The 19,403-nt window shown below is 49.9% G+C and overlaps 2 protein-coding genes and 1 non-coding gene across 9 annotated transcripts in view; 1 reads left to right on the top strand and 2 right to left on the bottom strand.

Moving 5' to 3' along the window:
• The window catches only part of MECR (mitochondrial trans-2-enoyl-CoA reductase), a 32,196-nt gene extending 21,986 nt beyond the window's left edge, over positions 1-10,210 (bottom strand). Inside the window, exon 1 of one of the 2 annotated variants that reach the window (XM_004266565.4) lies at positions 10,002-10,210. In XM_004266565.4, coding sequence (XP_004266613.2) covers positions 10,002-10,210 — 209 coding nt within the window. Of the gene's footprint in view, positions 1-1,147; positions 1,165-10,001 lie in introns of those variants that run through there. The other variant, XM_049707033.1, reaches the window with a different exon arrangement.
• On the bottom strand, positions 8,363-8,466 carry LOC117200220 (U6 spliceosomal RNA). The gene has a single exon (XR_004481701.1). It is a non-coding gene; the product is annotated as a U6 spliceosomal RNA (small nuclear RNA).
• Positions 10,211-15,981: 5,771 nt separating the features above from the next.
• PTPRU (protein tyrosine phosphatase receptor type U) overlaps positions 15,982-19,403 on the top strand; it is an 83,671-nt gene continuing 80,249 nt past the window's right edge. For all 6 annotated transcript variants that reach the window (XM_004266564.4, XM_049712186.1, XM_049712191.1 and 3 more), the window contains exon 1: positions 15,982-16,184. In XM_004266564.4, the coding sequence (XP_004266612.1) occupies positions 16,112-16,184 (73 nt within the window). In that variant the 5' untranslated portion in view covers positions 15,982-16,111. The remainder of the gene's footprint in view (positions 16,185-19,403) is intronic.

The raw sequence follows: 19,403 nt of genomic DNA, 5'->3' as shown, positions 1-19,403 counted from the left end.
TTTTGGATTGGGTTGTTTGTTTTTTTGTCCCCTAAAGCATCTTTTGACGCTCTTCTTGGCCCTGAAAAAAATCACTTGCTCCACCCTCAGTGCTCCCATTACACAGATGGGGGTGACTATGCCATTTAAGACCATCTAGTTTATGAAGTCTTTTCATACATTTTCTTCAACTGATCACAAAGCATAAATTCACATTCCTTTTCCAACTCCTGGGGCCGGATGTCCTCCAGAGTTCAGGCCCGTGTGTTAGCTGCACCTCCCCCTGGGGGATAGGCAGCACTCCCATCAGACACATTGTTCCTGAAGCAAAAAGTAGGAATATTCACACTAAGTGGGTTGAACAGTGACCATATAAAAACTTCACTCCAGATTAGGTTTTGCCTCCAAATGAGTTATGAAAAAACAAAACTGCTAGTTTTCAGAGCTTTCTGGATTTTGGAGTGCAGATATGACTTCGGATTTGAATCCAGGTCTTTCAGACTCAGTTCAGGGTACTTTTTACTTATCACTGAGTTTTAAAGTCAGAATGTGTGTTGTCTCCCTACTAGGCTGTAAGCTCACGGAGGGCAGAGAACTTTTAGTCTTAACTCAGTGTTCAGCACAGCATCTGGGACCACAACAGTGCTGGAGAATGCTTCTTAAAGAAATTGTCCCGTTTTCCTCTTTAGTGAGAAAATGTGGTGCAAAAGCGACAGTCAGGGAGTCAGGGGAGGGGCTCACACCCCAAGGACTTAGCTACTGAGGCTGGTACTTGCTCTCCCTGGTCCTGGGCTGTTTAGGAAAATACCGCTGAACGATGGGTACAAATAAAAATGGAGATTATCCTTAAGGGAGTTCAATCTAAGCAAAAACCCATGCCTCTTTTCCTCACAGGAGAGTGCAGATCAAATTTGCAGTACGTTTGTAATTCTTAAAAATCTAGATGACTGTGGTCAGGATAATAATACAGGTAGCTCTCAGTTCATAGATGAAGGGTAGAACATGGATTTGGAGTGAAACAGGTAGTCCTGGGTGTGAATTCTACCTCAGTCATTGACCAGCTAGCTGAACCTCACAGTACTCATCTGTGGAATGGGAGAACACTAGAAGTCAGCTCATGGATTAGGTGAGTTAATGGACATAAAGCACTTGCTAGAGTACCTGATACACAGTAGATGCTGAAGAAATGTTAGCTGTTGTCAGAGGTGGGAATAGCCAAGGAAACCTCTGAAACAGCTGGCTATACCTCTGAAAAAAATCAATGAATCACTCAAAGGAAGACGGCAACTTTTCGGAAAATTCAAGTAAATTTAATTAAACAAATATTTATCAACAGTCCTACTAAGTGCCAGGGACTGTGCCAAGGGCTTTAAAGATGAAAAAAATAGTATCTCCTGCCCAGGAGATTGATGGCGTGGGGACTCACATGTGGAAACACTGGGAGGGCACTTGTAGTGCTAAAGCCAACTGAGTGTGTGACCAGCCGGAGGGATAGCAAAGGGTTACCAAAGGGACTTCGGAAGGTGTGATATCTTAGCTGAAGCTTGAAGGATAAACAGGAGCTTATGGGGTGGACTGAGAGAAACGAAGGATTTCCTGCCAGAGGGAATGGTAAAGAATCTGACCTGATGGTAGGCCAGGCACAGGTGCAGTCAAGGTTGGAGTTGTGGGAATGGAGAGAAGGATCTGATAACCTGGAATCTCTTAAATAAAAAGTGGCATTGATTTCACTTGGTGACTGACTCCATGGGGGTGGCTGGGGAGTCTTTGATGGCTCCCAGGCTTGGGCAACTGGATGTTGAGATAGGAGGAAAGAAGAGTGGCTTGGAGTGGGGAGGAAGGTGTTACATCTGAAGCCTGAAGCAGGTGGCCTGCAGTACGGAATGGAGCAGAGGGTGCTCTGCACTGGACACACAGAGGTGAGTCAGCTGCGTGTAGGTGGAGTCTAGGATAGTAGATAAACTTATTCTGGGTGATCTGGCTGGACAATTAAAGCTCCAGACATTGTGCTTAGCGTTCATATACAAGATGCTGTTGAGTCCTCAAGTTGTCTGGAGGGTGTTGTCACCCCAATTTTCAGATGGGAACTGAAGCTCAGAGAAGTTAAGTAACTTGTCCAAGGTTAAGCTGTTAGTAAGTGGCAAGACTTGATCTTAAGCTTGACTCCAAAGCTCAGACTGTCGAACACTAAGCCGGCATCCCCTACACTGTGTGTGTGGAATCTCTGTCCCGGGAGATATTAATAGGTATTCCCTGGGGTCCAATACTTTTGGGAAACGCTGCCTACTAAACCACCTTTATAAGATTCAAACTGCACATTAGAGTCATAAAGGCTCTGAGAAGTCCTCCAGTAAAGAAACCCACGTGGCTTTGTGTAACCCAGAGTTTCCAGAGTTAACTCAGCTGAGAACACTACCCTCACAGCACACTGAGTACCCCAGACAGCAGTATGAAAAGTGCTGCACTGGGCTGCAGCCTGCTCCCAGTTCTCTTCTTTGTCTTCTGGGAGCCTAGCTGCTCTGCACCAGTTGAAATTCACAGAAGTGGGAGGGAAGGGGAGTGGGGCAGGAGACGGAAAGTTGAAGCTGCAGACAGAGGTGGGTGAGGGCGGGGACAGGCCTGACACAGGCTGCTTGCGCAGGGGGAGGTGTGTTGGTCCAGCTGCGTCTCACCAGGAAGACCAGCCCCAGCCTGCCCCACGGAATGCCATCAATACTAGACACTGCTGTTCCTGCAGACAGTTCTAACAGCGTCGTCAAGGATACCATTCTGCCGAGACAGGAAGGAAAACCGGGCCGAGTCTGAATTCCAGAGTTGGACCTCGGGTGTAATGATAGCAATTTCTTCCTTGTTTTTTTTTGCTTTAAACTCACCAAAGGAACTGGTGGCTGTGTTATGGAGTGCAAAGGAGGCACCCAAACACAGCCTGGCTGGATCTCAAGACACTTTCCCAAGACTGTTCAGTCCCTTCCCCTGTGAGTAGTGGCGCCACGCGACTCGGAGGGATGCCTCTGCCTTCATTCGACAGATCCCACACTGGATAAGGTCACAATGGCTCCTTTGAGGCAAAGGCTGTACACCTGTGATGCCATATGAACTACAAGGGAGATAAAAGCAGGCAGAAGAAAGAGCCTTTTGAGAGGGGGGAAAAAGAGGCCAGTACTCTGGGGCCTGGCTCAGTTATGCTGGCCGTGTAAGGCGGGCATCAGCCAGCTCTGCTAAGATATCTTTCCTGCCTTCCGCATTTAATTAGCAACCATTTGTACTTATCTTGCATCTTCCACTCAATCACCTCAAAGTGGTCCCTCGTCATTTTGCGCAGGAAGAGTTGTCATGGGCCACGGAGACTTTCTCCTCTGCTCATTACAGAGAGCCAAGAATGTGCATTCCATCACAGAGCACTGGGGGAAGGTAGCTGATGTCTTACGTGGCTCTCCCGGGTCTGTCTGCAGTCCCCGTGGTCACAAACAAGCCGCCTTCTGTGATTTAGTGAAGTGCTGGGCATTTGATTAATCGTTAATAAGCAGGGCACAACCGGGCAACTGTGGAGGAAGCAGGGGATGCTGGTGGCCACAGCTGGGGGGCTTCTCATGGAGTCCTGGGCTCTCTGCCTCTCCCGGGCAAAGCTCACGGGTTCTGTGTTTCTTCGTGGTGTGTGGACACTCCCGCTTTCCTCCCTGCGCCTCTTCCGGGTTCTCTGCCTCCGAGTCATCTTGCCTTCCCACCATTCAGGACTTTTTGTTCTGTAGCACAATCGCTTTGAATGCAAGGGAATCAGAGACAGATGGCAACTTCTGCAAGTTTCTACCCAGGGTTGGCAAAGAAACCCTCTCCCTACCCTCTCAACCTCCTACTTCCCTCAGCTAAGATTACCAGGAAGGTTGCAAGCCCCACGATATTCTACATCTGCTAACATCAGGAAACTTGCGTGAAGGGAGCTGCAGAGAGTCTGCTGCTTAGTCTGCTGAGGCCTAACTCTCCTTGCTGCCTCAGAGAGCACGACTGGGCCACAGCAGGGGGCAGAGGCCCCGCCTGCAGCTGCTTTTCTCTTTGATGGGTAGGACGATGACCATGCAGCCCCTGCCTGCTGGGCCTCTGATTGTGTAACTAACCAATGGCAAAGGGGGCCCTTGGTGAAATCTTGTGCCCAGGACCCCTTATTTCAAGTCACATCGTTGCTCCCTGGAGCAAACACTGGCGAGCAGGCAGTCCAACACCTGCTTCAGCTTCACAGACTTGCCGGAGCTGGACGATTGTTGGATCAGAGGACTCAAGCCTCAGAACCATTTCCACGGCTGCAGGATAACGTTGAGAAGCGTGCTGAGGCCTCATTGTCTTGGCAGAAAAGAGTGTTGTTTGGGGAGAATGAGGCAAAGAGGTGTGTAGGTTCTGAGGTACATAGAAAAGGGAGCTGTGAAGATTTGTCACTGGCACAGAAGACAGGGCGGGGGGATGGCACGCATTCCCATGTTTCCTGCTGCTGACTTTGGTCAACCCCTTTCTTTTATCAAAAAACAAATGAAAAGAATGGAATAGCACAGGGAACTATATTCAGTATCCTGTAATAATCTATAATGAAAAAGAATATGAAAAAGAATATGTAGCTATAACCGAATCACTTTGCTGTATACCAGAAACTAACACAACATTGTAAATCAACTATACTTCAATAACCCCCCCCCAAACAAAACAAAACAACAACAACAACAAAAACTGAAAAGAATGGAGACTGGAGTGATGTCCTCAATCTAACAATGAGTGGCGTGGGTGGGACTACAAGCCAGGCCAGTGCTCTTGCAGGTGGTCCCCAATGACACCCCTTGAGCCACAGATTAGCCTCATGTTATCTTTGCTTTTCCTTCTCTAAAATGAAGACCCTTCCCACGCCATCCAGGGTGGGAAAGACCTGGAATCACACCAGCGTGCTTGCAGGAGCTGCTAGGAGAGGGCCAGATGATAAGAACTTCCTCCCAGACACTCTGCACGTTGGAAGCCCTGGTCTACGGTGCAATCCCTCAGAGGTGTGCTGCCAAGTTTCACCCTCAGAGGAAAGAATGAGGAAAAGAGGGTAGAAGGGCTGGGCCCCAAACCCGGCCGCGTCATGTGAAGTCAAGAGGGAAGGTAATGTAACGGTGTCACAGGATGTGAAATCCAGCTTGAGTCTGACTCCTGCGACTTCAGGCTCGTCCCTTCTGAGCCTGTTTCCACAGATTCCTCCCTCAAAGATCACATGTGAGGGCGCCCAACAAATATTCCTTAGTCAGACACACCACATTTTCTCTTCCCTCTGGGCTTCTGCCCATGCAGGTTCTTCTACTTTCCCTCCTTGTATACGGCTCACCTGATCTTCTGGGGGGACTCAACTTAGATCTCATGTCTTCAGAGAAAGCATTCTGACCACCCCGAGGGGGTAGGGTCGGGTGCTCATCTTCTGGGTGTCCACAGACTCTGAACATAGATATCCTAGCACTTACCCCCTGGATCATCTCCTGGACTAGAATGTGAGCTCCCTGAGGGAAAAGGCCACAGATTATCAATCCCTGCGCCTTCAGCACCTAGCGCTCAGTAGGCCCTCGAAGAATAAATGCTGGTTCACATGGTAGGTGCACAATGAGTTCTGTCCTCTCCTCCATTCATGACCACAGAAACTAGCTCCAGGAGACAAACAAGCAAACAAATACCAGTTCTTAGGGTGCCAAACCAGAATGCTAAATTTTTTTTCAAAGTACTGTAATTCTGGTTTAAAAACCAAGTCATTTGCACAGAGTTTTGGTTTTAAACACTGACATCAACTGTAAAAAAGAAGAAATCCCCTGAGAGTAAACAGTGCCCTACAGTGAGAACTCACCACCTATACAACCTGGGTCCCCACCACATGCTCCCCCAAATTCCATCTGGCTAAGACAGAAAGGATATTTGTCCAAAGGTTTCACAGCTTCATTTCATTCTGTGCTAGCAGCAGGCAGGTGAGAAAGCCATGATGACTAGGATGCTGTTTTATGAAAGTCTCAGGATCCTGAAAAGGGGACGAGACAGAGGATAGCATTCCTACCATCTTCCCTGGGGGTGGGGAGGGGGCTGTGCGTCCTATGAAGAGCAGAGACTTGGGGTCACCTGAATGACCTAGAATTTCGCCTTCTCTTCTGACCTATCTTCTTCCCAGTATTATACTCCATCTCATGCTCAAAAAACATTTGCAATGACTGTCATTGTTTCTTCAGGCCTATGTCTATATCATGGACCTTTAGTAAAGAAGGGACATCCTAGTTGTATGATCTTGGGCGAGTGACTTTCAAGTGTCTTGAGCCTCAGTTCTCTTATCTGTAAAATGGTGATAGCAATGAGCAAACTGGGTTACTGTGATTTTTATTTATTTTTAAAATTTAATTTTAAAAAATAAATTTATTTATTCTATTTATTTATTTTTGGCTGCGTTGGGTCTTCGTTGCTGCGAGCGGGCTTTCTCTAGTTGCGGTGAGTGGGGGCCACTCTTCGTTGTGGTGCGCAGGCTTCTCTTGTTGCAGAGCACAGGCTCTAGGTGCATGGGCTTCAGTAGTTGTGGCTCACGGGCTCAGTAGTTGTGGCACACGGGCTTAGTTGCTCTGTGGCATGTGGGATCTTCCCGGATCAGGGCTTGAACCCGTGTCCTCTGCATTGGCAGGCAGATTCTTAACCACTGCGCTACCAGGGAAGCCCCTACTGTGATTCTTAAAATCCATGATATACGTGGAGAACTTAGCCCAATGCCTGCCTCATGGTATGTACACAATAAATGAGAGCTGTTTTTACTATAAGATCCAGAGAACATCAAGTTCTAAAATGGGACTTCCAGGAACAAAAGGAAAGAGGACATTGGAGTTTCTTGGAATTATGTCATAGAGAATCCAGAACTCTGCATGAGGGCTGATGGTCATGGGGACCTCTGAAAGTTCTGGAATGTTTGTAATTCTCCCATCTTTGTAATTTTCTCCTGCAGTCTTGCTTCATTTAGGTCAGCAGTTCAATTCTGTATATGAAAAAGGCCCAAGTGCTTATTTCAGGGATTCATTTTGGGCATAAAAGAAAGAAACTCTAAGAGACCAAAGGAAAAGGCCTTAGTAGAGAACAGCTGGAATGTTTGGGGCCAAGAGGAATGAAGAGAGGGACATTCAGAATGTTGACACAAGAACAGGAGGTCCCTGGAGGCCTCATTCTGAGGAGTTCTGCAACCTCTCAGATCTGAGCAGACTCTTTCTCCTTCCCTCCCTGCTGTTCCCAGAGCTCCGCCCACAGTGCAAGTATCGCAAACCACAGCAGGTCGGGGAATACTCTGCTCGGACTCTGCTCAGACACCATGACCCCACCTGGTGTAACCTGACACATCCAGTCACCAGGATGTTTAAAGGACACCTGATTCTTTCTGTGACAGCGTGGTTACCCTAAACCACCTAAGACATGACTACAAAGAAGAGAATCCCAGCCTCTGGCCTCAGTCCACACATGATCAAGTCAGGTCACCTGAATCTGGGTCAGGAGGGAAAGCTGCCCTTCAGGGGCGGAGAGAATTACTGCGTGCCTGACAATCCATATCCACAGGGCAATGGTTTCCAACCCTGGCCTAGGCATCAGAGTCACTTGGAGAGCTTTAAAAACTCAGATGTTTAGGGCTGTTCTAGACCTGCTACGTACCTCGGGAGTGGCACCTGGGAATACATAGTTTCCATCAGTGCCACAGGTGACTGAGATGTGAGGCCAAGCTTGAATACAATGCTTCGTGGAAGTATCATGTCTTGAACTTCCCGGAAATTATCAGGGTCCCACGCAAGGAGACAAGCTGTCTTTCTTCCCTAAGTGGCATCTGCAACCAGACCGGTCTGTTCTAGCTTCCCTGACTCTCCAAGGGGAGGGAATCAATCAGGAGGCAGCTGCACTCAGCTGCCTAACCTTCCCAGGCCTTTTCCCAGGGTCCCTGCACATTGGAGACGCCTTCCTCATCACCACAGAACTCAATAAAAGGTGCACTTATTACAGAAATTAGATTCAGATTCAACAAACGTTTTTGCAGCTCCTATTTTGTGGCAGGTCCTGCACCAGACGCATAAATGACAAGCCTGTGAGAGAGGCACTACATCGTTCCTGTTTGGGGTGCACTCTTGGAAAAAGTGTTCATCAGAACTTTACCAACTCATTACAGCAATCCTCAGGGAGTTGTCTTCCCAACATGGTGATTTATTACCTATGATCAACATACAAATTGGGGTTTATTGACTGACGTGTCTTCTCAACATTCTTTTCAATTGCTCTAATGGTGGATGTGGCTAGGCTGAGTGCATGACTGTGAAATTATCTGAGGCTTAACCCCTTTGGCTGTCAAAACACCTAGCTTGTATTTTTTTTTTTAAGTAAAAATATGGAACACTTCACAAATTTGCATGTCATCCTTGCGCAGGGACCATGCTAATCTCTGTATCGTTCCAATTTTAGTATATGTGCTGCTGAAGCCAGCACTCTGGCCTGTATTGTTTTTAAAAAATAAATTTATTTATTTATGGCTGTGTTGGGTCTTCTTTGCTGTGTGCGGGCTCCTCATTGTGGTGGCTTCTCTTGTTGTAGAGCACGGACTTCAGTAGTTGTGGCACGCGGGCTCAGTAGTTGTGGTGCACAGGCTCTAGAGCGCAGGCTCAGTAGTTGTGGTGCATGGGCTTAGTTGCTCAGCGGCATATGGGATCTTCCCGGACCAGGGCTCAAACCCGTGTCCCCTGCATTGGCAGGCAGATTCTTAACCTCTGCGCCACCAGGGAAGCCCTCTAGCCTGTATTTTAATCATGAAAATAACTCCTTGTTGGCCTGACCTTTGGAAAACAATCAAACCATTTGCTGGGAATCGAAGAGTTGGAAATAAGGGACTGCAAGAGAGTATGCAGGTGCTTTCTGGTGAAGAGCATTCCTTTTAATGCAGCTGATTAGCACTATGAGCTATGACTACATTGTCTCCAGTTTTAAATGTGATGAAACCGAGGCTTAGAGAATCTCAGTAACTTGCCAAACACACACAGCTAGGACAGGGAGGCAAGGATTTGACCCCAGGTCTTCTGACTCCAGACCCATGCTTTTGCCCTAGCGCCACTAGTGACCCTACTAGCTCTTTTGAATGACTATAATCACTTATGTGCAGATTTATAATCGTTGAAAATTCACATACTGTTTTTATGAGTCACACGTGAAAATCATGGGTTAAGATCCAACAGAATTTTAGGACATAATCATAAAAGTAACAAGGGCTGAGTGACTTGTCCAAGATCAAACAGCTACTAAGAGGCTGAGCCTGTATTTGACCTTAGGTCTGTATGGCTCCAAAACAGGATCTCTTTTTAACTAAAGGCACATGCACAGTGGAGAGGAAATCACACGAGACAGGACTCAGAAGCCATGGATCCCTGTCTCTGTTCCAATCTTCATTAGCTATATCACTTTGGACAAGTCCCCTGCCTTCTGTAAAATGGAAACAATGATCTCTGACCTACTTTCTGAGATGTGAAGATCCAAATGGACGAAAAAGTATTCTGAAAATTCCTTCCATAATATAGTAGAGCATAGGAACTCACGTAGGCCAGTCAGACAGACCTGGGTTCAAAAATTCCGACTCTGCCACTTACTGGCTTGTGTAACCTTGGACAAGTGATTTTACTTCCCATGCTTCCATTTTCTCATCTGCAAAACGGGGCTAAATCAAGTACCTCCTCCAAAAGGTTGTTGTGACGATTAAATGAGAGCATCCATTTACGCAGGGATTGCCCGACACACAGTACAGGATCAATGAACGTCAGCCATTACTACAATTATAACTGTGCCTCTAGGGTTTTCAACTTCCAAGCAACGACTTTCTGAGCTACCACACACGCCCTGGGCTACAGTTTCGGTCCTGTTCGCTGCCTTCCTCCTCGGGACTTGTCCCTCCCTTTCCAGTCCCCATTTTCCACAGCCCATCTTAAAACCCTCCAGGAACCCGAGCTCCCTTGCCCCATTTCGGCGCGGTGTCTTACTCGACGACCTTGGCTGGGTCCCCGTGGTGCCCATAGACCAGCGCCCGGACCCGGGAGGGCTCGGCAGATGCGGAGAAGGCGGCGGCAGCAGGTGGCCGGCGGCGGAACGCGGGGAACAGCCGCCGCCGCAGCTGAGCCGGGGTTCGCGCCCCGCAGACCCACATGCTTCCTCCGGTTAACTCAGAGCCTGACGCTGTGAGATACGTCATCTTCCAGCGACCTCGCGCCTGCGCCCCGCCCCGTCGCGTGACCACGCCCTTTGCTCCTTTTAGAAGGCCGTCCCCTTCCTCCGCGGTCCGCGCGGTGGCGCTTGGTGAGACTGACTGGGGAGCGAGGCCTGGTCGGTGGAGGGACTTAAGGGAGTCTCGGAGATTCTGAGCTTGCCAGAGTTGAACTCCTAACAAGGAGCGTCTGATACTGGCCTAAGGCTGTGTCTATGGTCTGCGATTGGTGTTTGACTTGGGGGGGAAGACATTTCACCTTCTCTGGCCTCAGTTTCTCCTCCTCCCCACCATTTGAGCGTTCACTCTGCCAGGCCCTTTAAGGCATTATCTCATTTAATCCCCGCTGTCTTCTGCTAGCATAGGGTGGCAAAGCTTACTTCCCTACACCAAGTAGAGGAGATGGATGTAAGCTGATATAGAGGCAAGAGTACTGGATTTGGAGTTAGAAGACTTAGGTTCACATCCTAGACCCTCCACTTCTTACCTTGGCCATCTCGGGCAAGTGACTGAAACTGAGTCAGTTTTCTCATTGGGGCTAATATACTTCTTTCAAGATTGTTGTAAGGATTGGATAGAACAACAGAATAATGTTGTCGTGGACCGGATAGCACATTGTAGAATGCCAAGTGTGCTCAGATTACAAGGGAGGAATCATAAGAAGGAGAGCCCCCTCTCAGAATGCTCAGGGTGCAGTAGGATTGAATGGGACAATGGGTAAAAAGGTGTAGCCCAAGAAAGATGCTAGATCATATTATTAGTGGAAGGAAGACATGAGCGTAACTAACACCCCAGTTGAATATTAGGACATGACAGAGGGCACTGCTGGAGTCTGAAGGAGAGAGGTGTTTTGGGATTGGGGTGGGGGTGGGCACCCTTGGAGGGAGTGCTGTTGGAGCCAGTCTCATGACTCAAAATCTTCAATATGCATGAAACTCACCTGAGGTCTCATCTCAGATCTACTGAGTTAGAATCTTGGGGAAGGGTCCAGGAATCTACATTTCTTAGAAGCTCTCGAGAATATTCTGATGGAGGTGGCCTGGGGAACAAACTTGAGGAACACTGAATCAGGACTTCAAAGGACAAGGAAGAATTCCTTTCATTGGATTTTATTGACCCCAAACTTGCCAACTTAGAGCCTTTCCTCTGAGGAAGAAAAGAAAATGTCATGATGAAGAGTGCACGTGCTGCATTCTAGCCAACTTGGCTTTGAGTCCTGGTTCTGCCACTGGACTTGGACAAGTCCATTTGATCTTGGACAAGTCACCTGGCCTCTCTGTGTTTCCACTTCCTTACCTGTAAAAGGAAGGAAATAATAGTATCTGATTCAAGGCTGTTGTGAGATATTATTCACTTGAAGCATTTAGTGAATATCAAACATTTCATGTTTGGCACATGAAAGCATTTGATAAATGTTCCTGGGGGTTATTGTAAAGATTAAATGAGAAACGTCATATGTAAAACATCTAGACTGGCTCATAGTACATGCTTAAAAAGTGTTTGTACTTATTTTTATTATTAGAGAAAGTTGGTGTTCCATGATGGGAGGAAGACTTGGTCCCACAATACACACACACACACACACACACACACACACACAAATACCCAGTCTTGCCTATCTTCTGTTTTCACAGTGACCCACAGTTCTACTTCTGTTGCAAGACTCCCTAGGTGACATTGAGCTGTTGACATTATCTTCTATACTAAATCGTTTCCTCTGAATTTCCTGGGCATCTTAGCCAGGAAGCGTGGAGGATTACCCAGCAGGTCTTCCTCTTTGGGGGCTGGACTTAGTCCCCTGTCCATCCTGATAGGCCCAGGACATCAGCTCTCGGGTCGAACTGTGTCAACAACCTTCTTCCTGAGATTCTCTCCCTTATTTTTCCCTCCCCACTTCCTTCTTTCTCAGGCTTCCAGAATGACTTTTTTTTTTTCCTAACAGAAAGACCAGATTTTGTCTTTCCCTTGCTTAAAGTCCTTCCATGATTCCTCAATACTCAGGGAGAACCATAAACTACAGTTCTTTGTAGAACACTGTGAACTGTTGATATATTAAACTTGTAAATAAAACTATGATTCTATGCTAATTCTAACATTCTCTCACACTACTAACACATTCTAAATTCTTCAGAAAAATATATGGAGGAAAAACACCTTAAAATGACAACAAAAACTTTTCTACTCGTTGTAATTAATCTACCTTCTTGCAAATTAGAAAAATATGGCTGTGGTTTTAATTCAACAGTAGGATGCCTCAGCTTGGCTTGAGGAACACCAGGGTTTCTGCAGGGGCACAGTTTGAGAACCACTGAGTGAAAGGTTCAGGCCCAATTGTCCTGGCCTTGCATTTAAGACCCTTTGTACCCCAACTTCCATACTGTCTTTATCTCCTGCTATTGGGCCATGTAGAGACTATGATGCAACCATACCTGACACCCACCTTTCCCAGTACTTTCATGTCTTGTGCCTTTATTCAGTCTGCTCCTTCTGCCTGAAATGCTCTTCCCTGCCTTGCCTGTCTAGGAAACTCCAGGTTCAGATATCCCTTCTTTGATGTTGTTTTCCACTCCCTCAGCCTGAGTTAACCCCTGCTGCCTTTGTGTTTTCTTTGGACTGGTGTTATGACCTTTAGGACATAGTCTCTTATTTATTTATGTGCCATTTCCCCCTCCAGGCAAGAGTGGGGCCATGTTTAGCACATCTCCATGACACCAGCACCCAATATGGGGCCTGGCACAGGGTAGGCGTCATGAATATTCCATGAGTTGAAAGTGATTGAATTTCCTCATGGCCTGGCCCTGTCTATGGTGCCATCTCCTCTTCCCTAGATTTGGGCCAGTGGCTCCAGGCCAAGACTTTCTGTTTCCCTTCCTTCTTCTCTGAAGGATTATAGAAGCTTGTGGTCTTTTTCAAGTGGAGCAGAATGTTCTCTTTTCATCTGTCCATCTGTTACTTGTGTTCCTTTTCTCCCTCCATCACAGTCTCTGCCCATAGTCTTCCCCTGCACGAAGAGCAGAGGGCTGTGGAATCAGTCGGATCTAGGTCTGAGCTCTGAGCCCACCATTTACTAGCTGTGTGACCTTGGGGAAGTGCCTTATGCTTTCTGAGCCTCAGTTTCCACATCCCCCCAAATAGGACCAATGGTAAACTCCTTCCATGAGGCTCCTGCAAGAGTCCTCTGGAAACAGCAGCATCCTTGGTTGTTTCTTTTTTTCATCAGATGTTTCTCCTTGAGTTTCCTTTTCTGGATGATCCTTTCTGTCTCTTCTCTGCATGTTTGCTATTGGTCTCTCCCCCTAAAATGTAGGCTTCATAAAGGCAAGAACCATGTCTACATTCATTCATTTATCTAATCATCCATTCAATATTTATTGAGTGCTGACTACATGCCAGATACCAAGCAGTGGGATATAAGACAGAGTCCTTGCCCTTAGGGGGCTCACGTTGTAGAGGTGCAGACACATAATGAATATGTCATATAGTAGGTGCTCTGTTTAAAGCTACAAGAATTCCCTTCCCCCTTACTGTTTCTCTCCCCCATTTCTCTAGTATCTTACTGTCTCACATACCAGAGAATTTGCTTTTTTTGGTTGTTTATTGTTCTTGTCTTTCCATTGGAATATAAGCTCCATGAGGGTAGGGATTTTTGTCTGTTTTATGTCTCCACTTCGGCTTAGAGTAAGTGTTGAACAGATGAATCAGTATCCAGTGTTCGTTGATTTGTTCCATATGGAAGACAGGTCTCAGCTTCTATTCAATTCAAGCCAGATGGCCTTGATTCAAATCTTGGTGCTGCTGCATACTATGCATAACCTTGGAAAAGTCACTTTCTTTCTCTGTACCTTAATTTTCTCAACTGTGTAATGAGAATAATAGTGGTGGGGATTAAATGAGTCTATGTGGGTGAAGCACATAGAAGGTGCCTGGTCTTATGTACTAATGGACAACTAGTTTGTGGTCATTGTACAAGAGCTTATACTGGGCAGATGCCCAAATGGACTTAAGCTGTGTATCCAGGGGATAGACTAGAATCAATAAGAGTCAGTGAGGGGGGCAGATTTCACGGCATAAAGAGGAAGAACTTTTTAAAAGCCAGCATTGCAAGGAGAAATAGCTGAATCCACTATTACAGATGGAGACTTCAACATCTCTCTGTCAGAAATGAACATAGGATTTCCCTGGTGGCGCAGTGGTTGAGAATCCACCTGCTGATGCAGGGGACATGGGTTTGAGCCCTGGTCTGGGAGGATCCCACGTGCTGTGGAGCAACTAAGCCCATGCGCCACAACTACTGAGCCTGCGCTCTACAGCCCATGAGCCACAACTACTGAAGCTCTCATGCCACAACTACTGAAGCCCACATGCCACAGCTACTGAAGCCTGCATGCCTAGATCCCATGCTCCGCAACAAGAGAAGCCACCGCAAGGCGAAGCCCGTGCACCGCAACGAAGAGTAGCCCCCACTCGCCACAACTAGAGAAGCCCATGAACAGCAACGAAGCCCAACGCAGCCAGAAATAAATAAGTAAATAACTAAATAAAAAGAAATGAACATATCCAGCAGGCAGAAAATCAGAAAGGACATAGTTGAACTCCACAACACCATCAATCAACTAAATATAGAGGTCATCTAAAGACTACTTCATCCAACAACAGCAGAATACACATTGTTCCCAAGATCACATGGAGTTTTCACCAAGATAGACCACCTACTGGGCCATAAAACACACCTTAACAAATTTAAAAGAAAAGAATCATACAGTGATTGCTCTCAGACCATAGTGGAATTAACTAGAATTCAATAACAGAAAGAAAGTTGAAAAATCCCCAAATACTTGGAGATTAACACACTTCTAAATAACACATGGGTCAAAGGAGAAATCTCAAGAGGAATTTTAAAATTTCAAACTAAATGAAAACTGAATGAAAATGAAAACACGACTTATCAAAATTTGTGGGATGTGGGGAAAGCAGTGCACAGAGGGAAATTTATAGCACTGAATGCATATATGAGAAAAGAAGAAAGATCTGCAATTGATCGTCTAAACTAGCTTCTGCCTTAGGAAACTAGAAAAGGAAGAGCAAATTGAATGCCAAGGAAGCAGGAAAACAACAAAAATTAGAGCTGAAATCAGTGAAATGGAAAATCAATAGAGAAAAATCAGCCAAACCAGAAGCTGGTTCTTTGAAAAGATCAATACATCGATAAGCCTCTAGCCAGACGAAGAAAAGAGAGAGGACACAAATTACTAATATCAGAAATGAAAGGGGGACATCACTACGGATCTCATGAACTTTAAAAGGATGGTAAAGCAATACTATGAACGACGTTAAAAGCTAGCTTTCCCAAAGACCCCACCACCGCTTTTGGTAGGTGATGAGCTCCCTGTCCTTGGAGGTATGTATGGATGCGCATTTGACGGGATCTAGGTAGCGGGGATTCAAGCGTTGGATGGGACTGAGAGGCCGGGTGTCCCTGGTCTCTGTTCTGGAGAGCTGTGTGGGAGCTAGGCGCGGGCAGTGAGCAGAGGCGTGGACCTGCTCACCTAAGAATGTCGGTGCCCGGTGGGTGCAGAGGCTGGTGGGCGTCCGGGCCCAGCCCGGGATCTCCAGGGGGTCCGGGAGTGGGGGAGGGGCGCACCAGGGCCGCGGGCCACCGAACCGGGCAGCGGCGCGCGCGGCTGCCAGCAGGGGGCGCCTCGAGACCGAGGAACGCGCGGCCGAGCCTGACGTCAGCGCCCCGCTTGCTTGGGCTCCCGCTCTGGACTCGGCGCCAGTCCCGCTCCGCGCCGCGCCGCTTCGCTCCGGCTCTGGCTCTCCTCGGGCCCGGCTCGGGCTCCGGCGGCTGCGCCCCCCGCGCCGGGCCCCCGGAGCAGGCTGCGGCGCACCATGGCCCGCGCCCAGGCTCTCGTCCTGGCGCTCACCTTCCAGCTTTGCGCGCCCGAGACCGAGACTCCGGCAGGTAAGCGCGAGTCGGTCGGACCCAGCTTGCCCCGCGGAGCCCCCGGCGCCCGTGGCGTAGCTCGAAAGAAAGTGGGAGTGTTGGGTGACCGGACGTTGCGAGCCTGCTCCCTGTGTGTCTGAGTGTGGGATGTGCGATCGTGTGCTCAGGGTGTTGTGTGCCTGCGAATGGTGTGTGTCCTGAGTTATGTGCAAGAAGAGGTGCTGTGTGTGTTGTGTGTCCACGAGTATGTTGAGGTGAATGTTGTGTGCATCGAGGAGGCATGGGGTGTGCGCTGAGTGTCTTGTGTCTCTGCCACTGTGTAGTGTGTGTGGGGCCAAGTAGGACTGTGTGCCTGTTGTTTGTACATTTGAGTTTGGTTGTGTGGCAGGAGTTGTGTCTGTTAATGTGCTGCATTTGTGGGCATTTTGTGTGCCCTAGCCCGGAGTGTTGCTTGCTGTGTGTCCGAGAATGGCTCGTGTGTTTGTGTTCTGCGTGTGGCGAAGAGTGCTCTGTGGATTCTGCCCGCGTGTGGAGCAGGGAACGCGTGTGCGGTGTGTGTGCTTGTGAGATCCGTGTACGTGTGTGAAGGCGTGGGAACGGGTCCGGAACGTGTGTGTCCGTGCGCCGTGTGCGCAATGTGTACGTGTGGGAGTGTCTGGGGTTGGTGGTGTGCGCCGCCGGGGGGCTGCGCGGGTCCGAGTGAATGCCAAATGTGCCGGGAATGCGTGTGTAGGAGCGTGTCTGGAACGGATGTGAGTGTGTTCGTGCGTGCTGGCTGCGTGTCCGGGAATGTTGCGAGTGTGGTGCGCGCCTGGGCCGTGGCTGAGTGTGTGCACGGGGCCCGGGGCCGCCCGAGGGGGCGGTGACAGGGGGTGTGTGTGTGTGTGTCCCTCGGGTGTGCGTGTGGGGCGCGCGGGCCCGGAACAAGTTGTCGTGGCGGCGCCCCCTCCCTTCTCCTCCCCTCCCCTCCCGGGCCGGGCCGGGCCTGAGGCTCGCCAGGGAGGGATGGGGGCCCGGCGGCCGCCGACTCCGACATTTCGGGCTGTTTGTTGTTTCGCAAGTTCGGCGCGGCGCTGGCTGGCGGCAGATCCGAGGCGGCGCCGGGGCTGCGGGGCGCCCGGCCCGGGACTGGGGAGGGCCCGGCGCGGGGGGGTGGCGGACGCGGGGGGCCGCGGGGCGCGCCGAGGCCGGCGGGAGGGTAAGGCCGGGCGCCCGGGCGCTCCTGCGGGGGCCGGGCCGTGGCTGCTCCAGGGCAGCTGGGCGGGGGTGAGTCCGGGCGGGCCGGGCCTGGCTCTGGGCGGCCGGACGGCGCCCCCTCCCGTAGCGCGCTGGGGGCGCCGCGAACGCAGGGGTCTCCCGGGACACCCCCTCAGTCGACTCCGCAACTTTGTGCGGCCTCCCCGCCGGCCGGGACGGCCGTGAGTGAGTGTACGTGTGTGAGCGTGTGTCTCCGGGCTTCTGTGTGCTGTATGACCGCGCTGTCTCTGGGTGTGTTTTGGAGTCTGGAGTCTTTTGGACTGTGTTGTGTGTGTGTGTGTGTGTGTGTAATTGTACGTGTGATAGCGTTTCTGAATGTGTGTATCTAAAGCTGTGTCTGTGTACCCGTGTGTGCTGTGGACCGTGTGTAGTCTGTGTGTGTGTTGGTGTGTCTGTCCACCCCCTTCCCAACCCCCCATCCTACCCTGGGGCCTGGGATCCCAGACTGCGGCCCTCTTCTGCTGAGTTGCGCCCGATGCCTCCCCTGGGGCGGGGGTGGCAGGTCCCTTACCGGTGGTGGCCTCAGCACCCCTAGCCCCTCCAGTTGGGCGGCTTCAGCCTGGTACCTGGGGCGCTGAGTAACGGGGAGACGCCCCAGACGGGTACCCGAGCCAAGACACGGGCAGAAGCACGTCGGCCCCAGAGACTCCTTCAGGCCGCCGGTCTCCGAGAACTGGCCTCTCCCGATCGCGTTCGCTGCCCCGCTGCTCCCTCCGGCCCCTCGGGCGGAGCTCCCTGGGCACCTGCAGCCGCCCCGGCCACTGGCTCTGAGCTCTGCCGGGCCCAGCGGTCCCAGGCCATCGCGCACAGTTTTAGCTTTGACCGCTCGGTGCCCGAGAGGACGCCTAAGGCGGCCTCCCTCCTTATCCTCCCCCAATCCCTCCCCCTGTCCTGCAGCAACTTTGTCCCCCTCCCCCACCCTGAGATCAAACCAAGGGTACATGCTCCCCCATCCCTGCCACCATCATCTTGATTCCAAGAACCCTCAGGTGCCCTAGCTCCTGCCGGTAGGGGAGACTGTCAAGGACTGAGGTTTGGGAGTGAGATCTTGAGTGGGTTACTTCCATTCTTGGGGCCGCCGTTTCCTCATCTGCCCCATGGGCTTCATAATGAAGGTGTATGGTACTTGGTAGATTGTAAACTAAAGCTCTGTTTGTGAGTGCCAGGGAACAAAAGATGGTTTTGAGGACTGCTACAGAGCGAGAGACTGTGATTTGAAGCCAGAGGGACCTGGGTGCAAGTCTGTCTCTGCCACATGCTGTCCCTGTGACCTTGGGCAAGTCACTTCACTTCTACAGTTCCTGGCACCTGTAGCTATTACTGTTGAGCTTAATTCAGAAGCCCTTAGTAGAAGGGGTGTGATCTCCCCTTGTCCCCACGTTGATTAGAGTCAGCCCAGCTCCCTGAAGGCCTCCTGAGTCTCCCTCCCCCCAAAGGGTGGGTGGTGATGTCTCTGAGCCATGCAAATCTGGCAGTAATTTATTCTGCTGCGTTCTAGCTCATTTTGTCCTTTTGGTTGCTGGAGTTGTGGACAGCAGGAATGAGGGAGAGGCTGCCCAGTGGTTTCAGGTTGGGCAATAAAGGCTTGTCTGGGCAGCTGGCCCTTCTCCCTGGGGGTGGGGGAGGGACACAGCAGGAAGATGTGTGAGTGGCCAGAGTGGGGGGTGGGTGCTGAGCTCCTGGACGGCCTCCGTCCTAGCTCTGGTGTCAGGGAAGATCCAGGGGGACACCCTGCTTGCTCCAGGCATGCTGCCATCCTTCCATGCCTTCATCAGCTAAGCTAGAATGGGGTGGGTGGTGGCTTTTCATGCCGGGCTGGGTTAGTTAGAGTTGCTGGGGTACCTTGTGCCCTCCTTCGTCTTTTAACCCCCTCCCTCCTCCAAGCTGCTCTCCCTACATCCTGATGCATCCTACCTTTATGCCATCTCAGGATCTCTCTCAACTGTCCCCTTCTCTCCATCCTCATCCATCTTTCACAGG

This window comes from Orcinus orca, chromosome 1 (assembly GCF_937001465.1).
Source record: "Orcinus orca chromosome 1, mOrcOrc1.1, whole genome shotgun sequence".
In the NCBI taxonomy this organism is placed as follows: Eukaryota; Metazoa; Chordata; class Mammalia; order Artiodactyla; family Delphinidae; genus Orcinus; species Orcinus orca.
The sequence above is the reverse complement of the archived record's forward strand: the minus strand, read 5'-3'. Positions and strand labels throughout refer to the sequence as shown.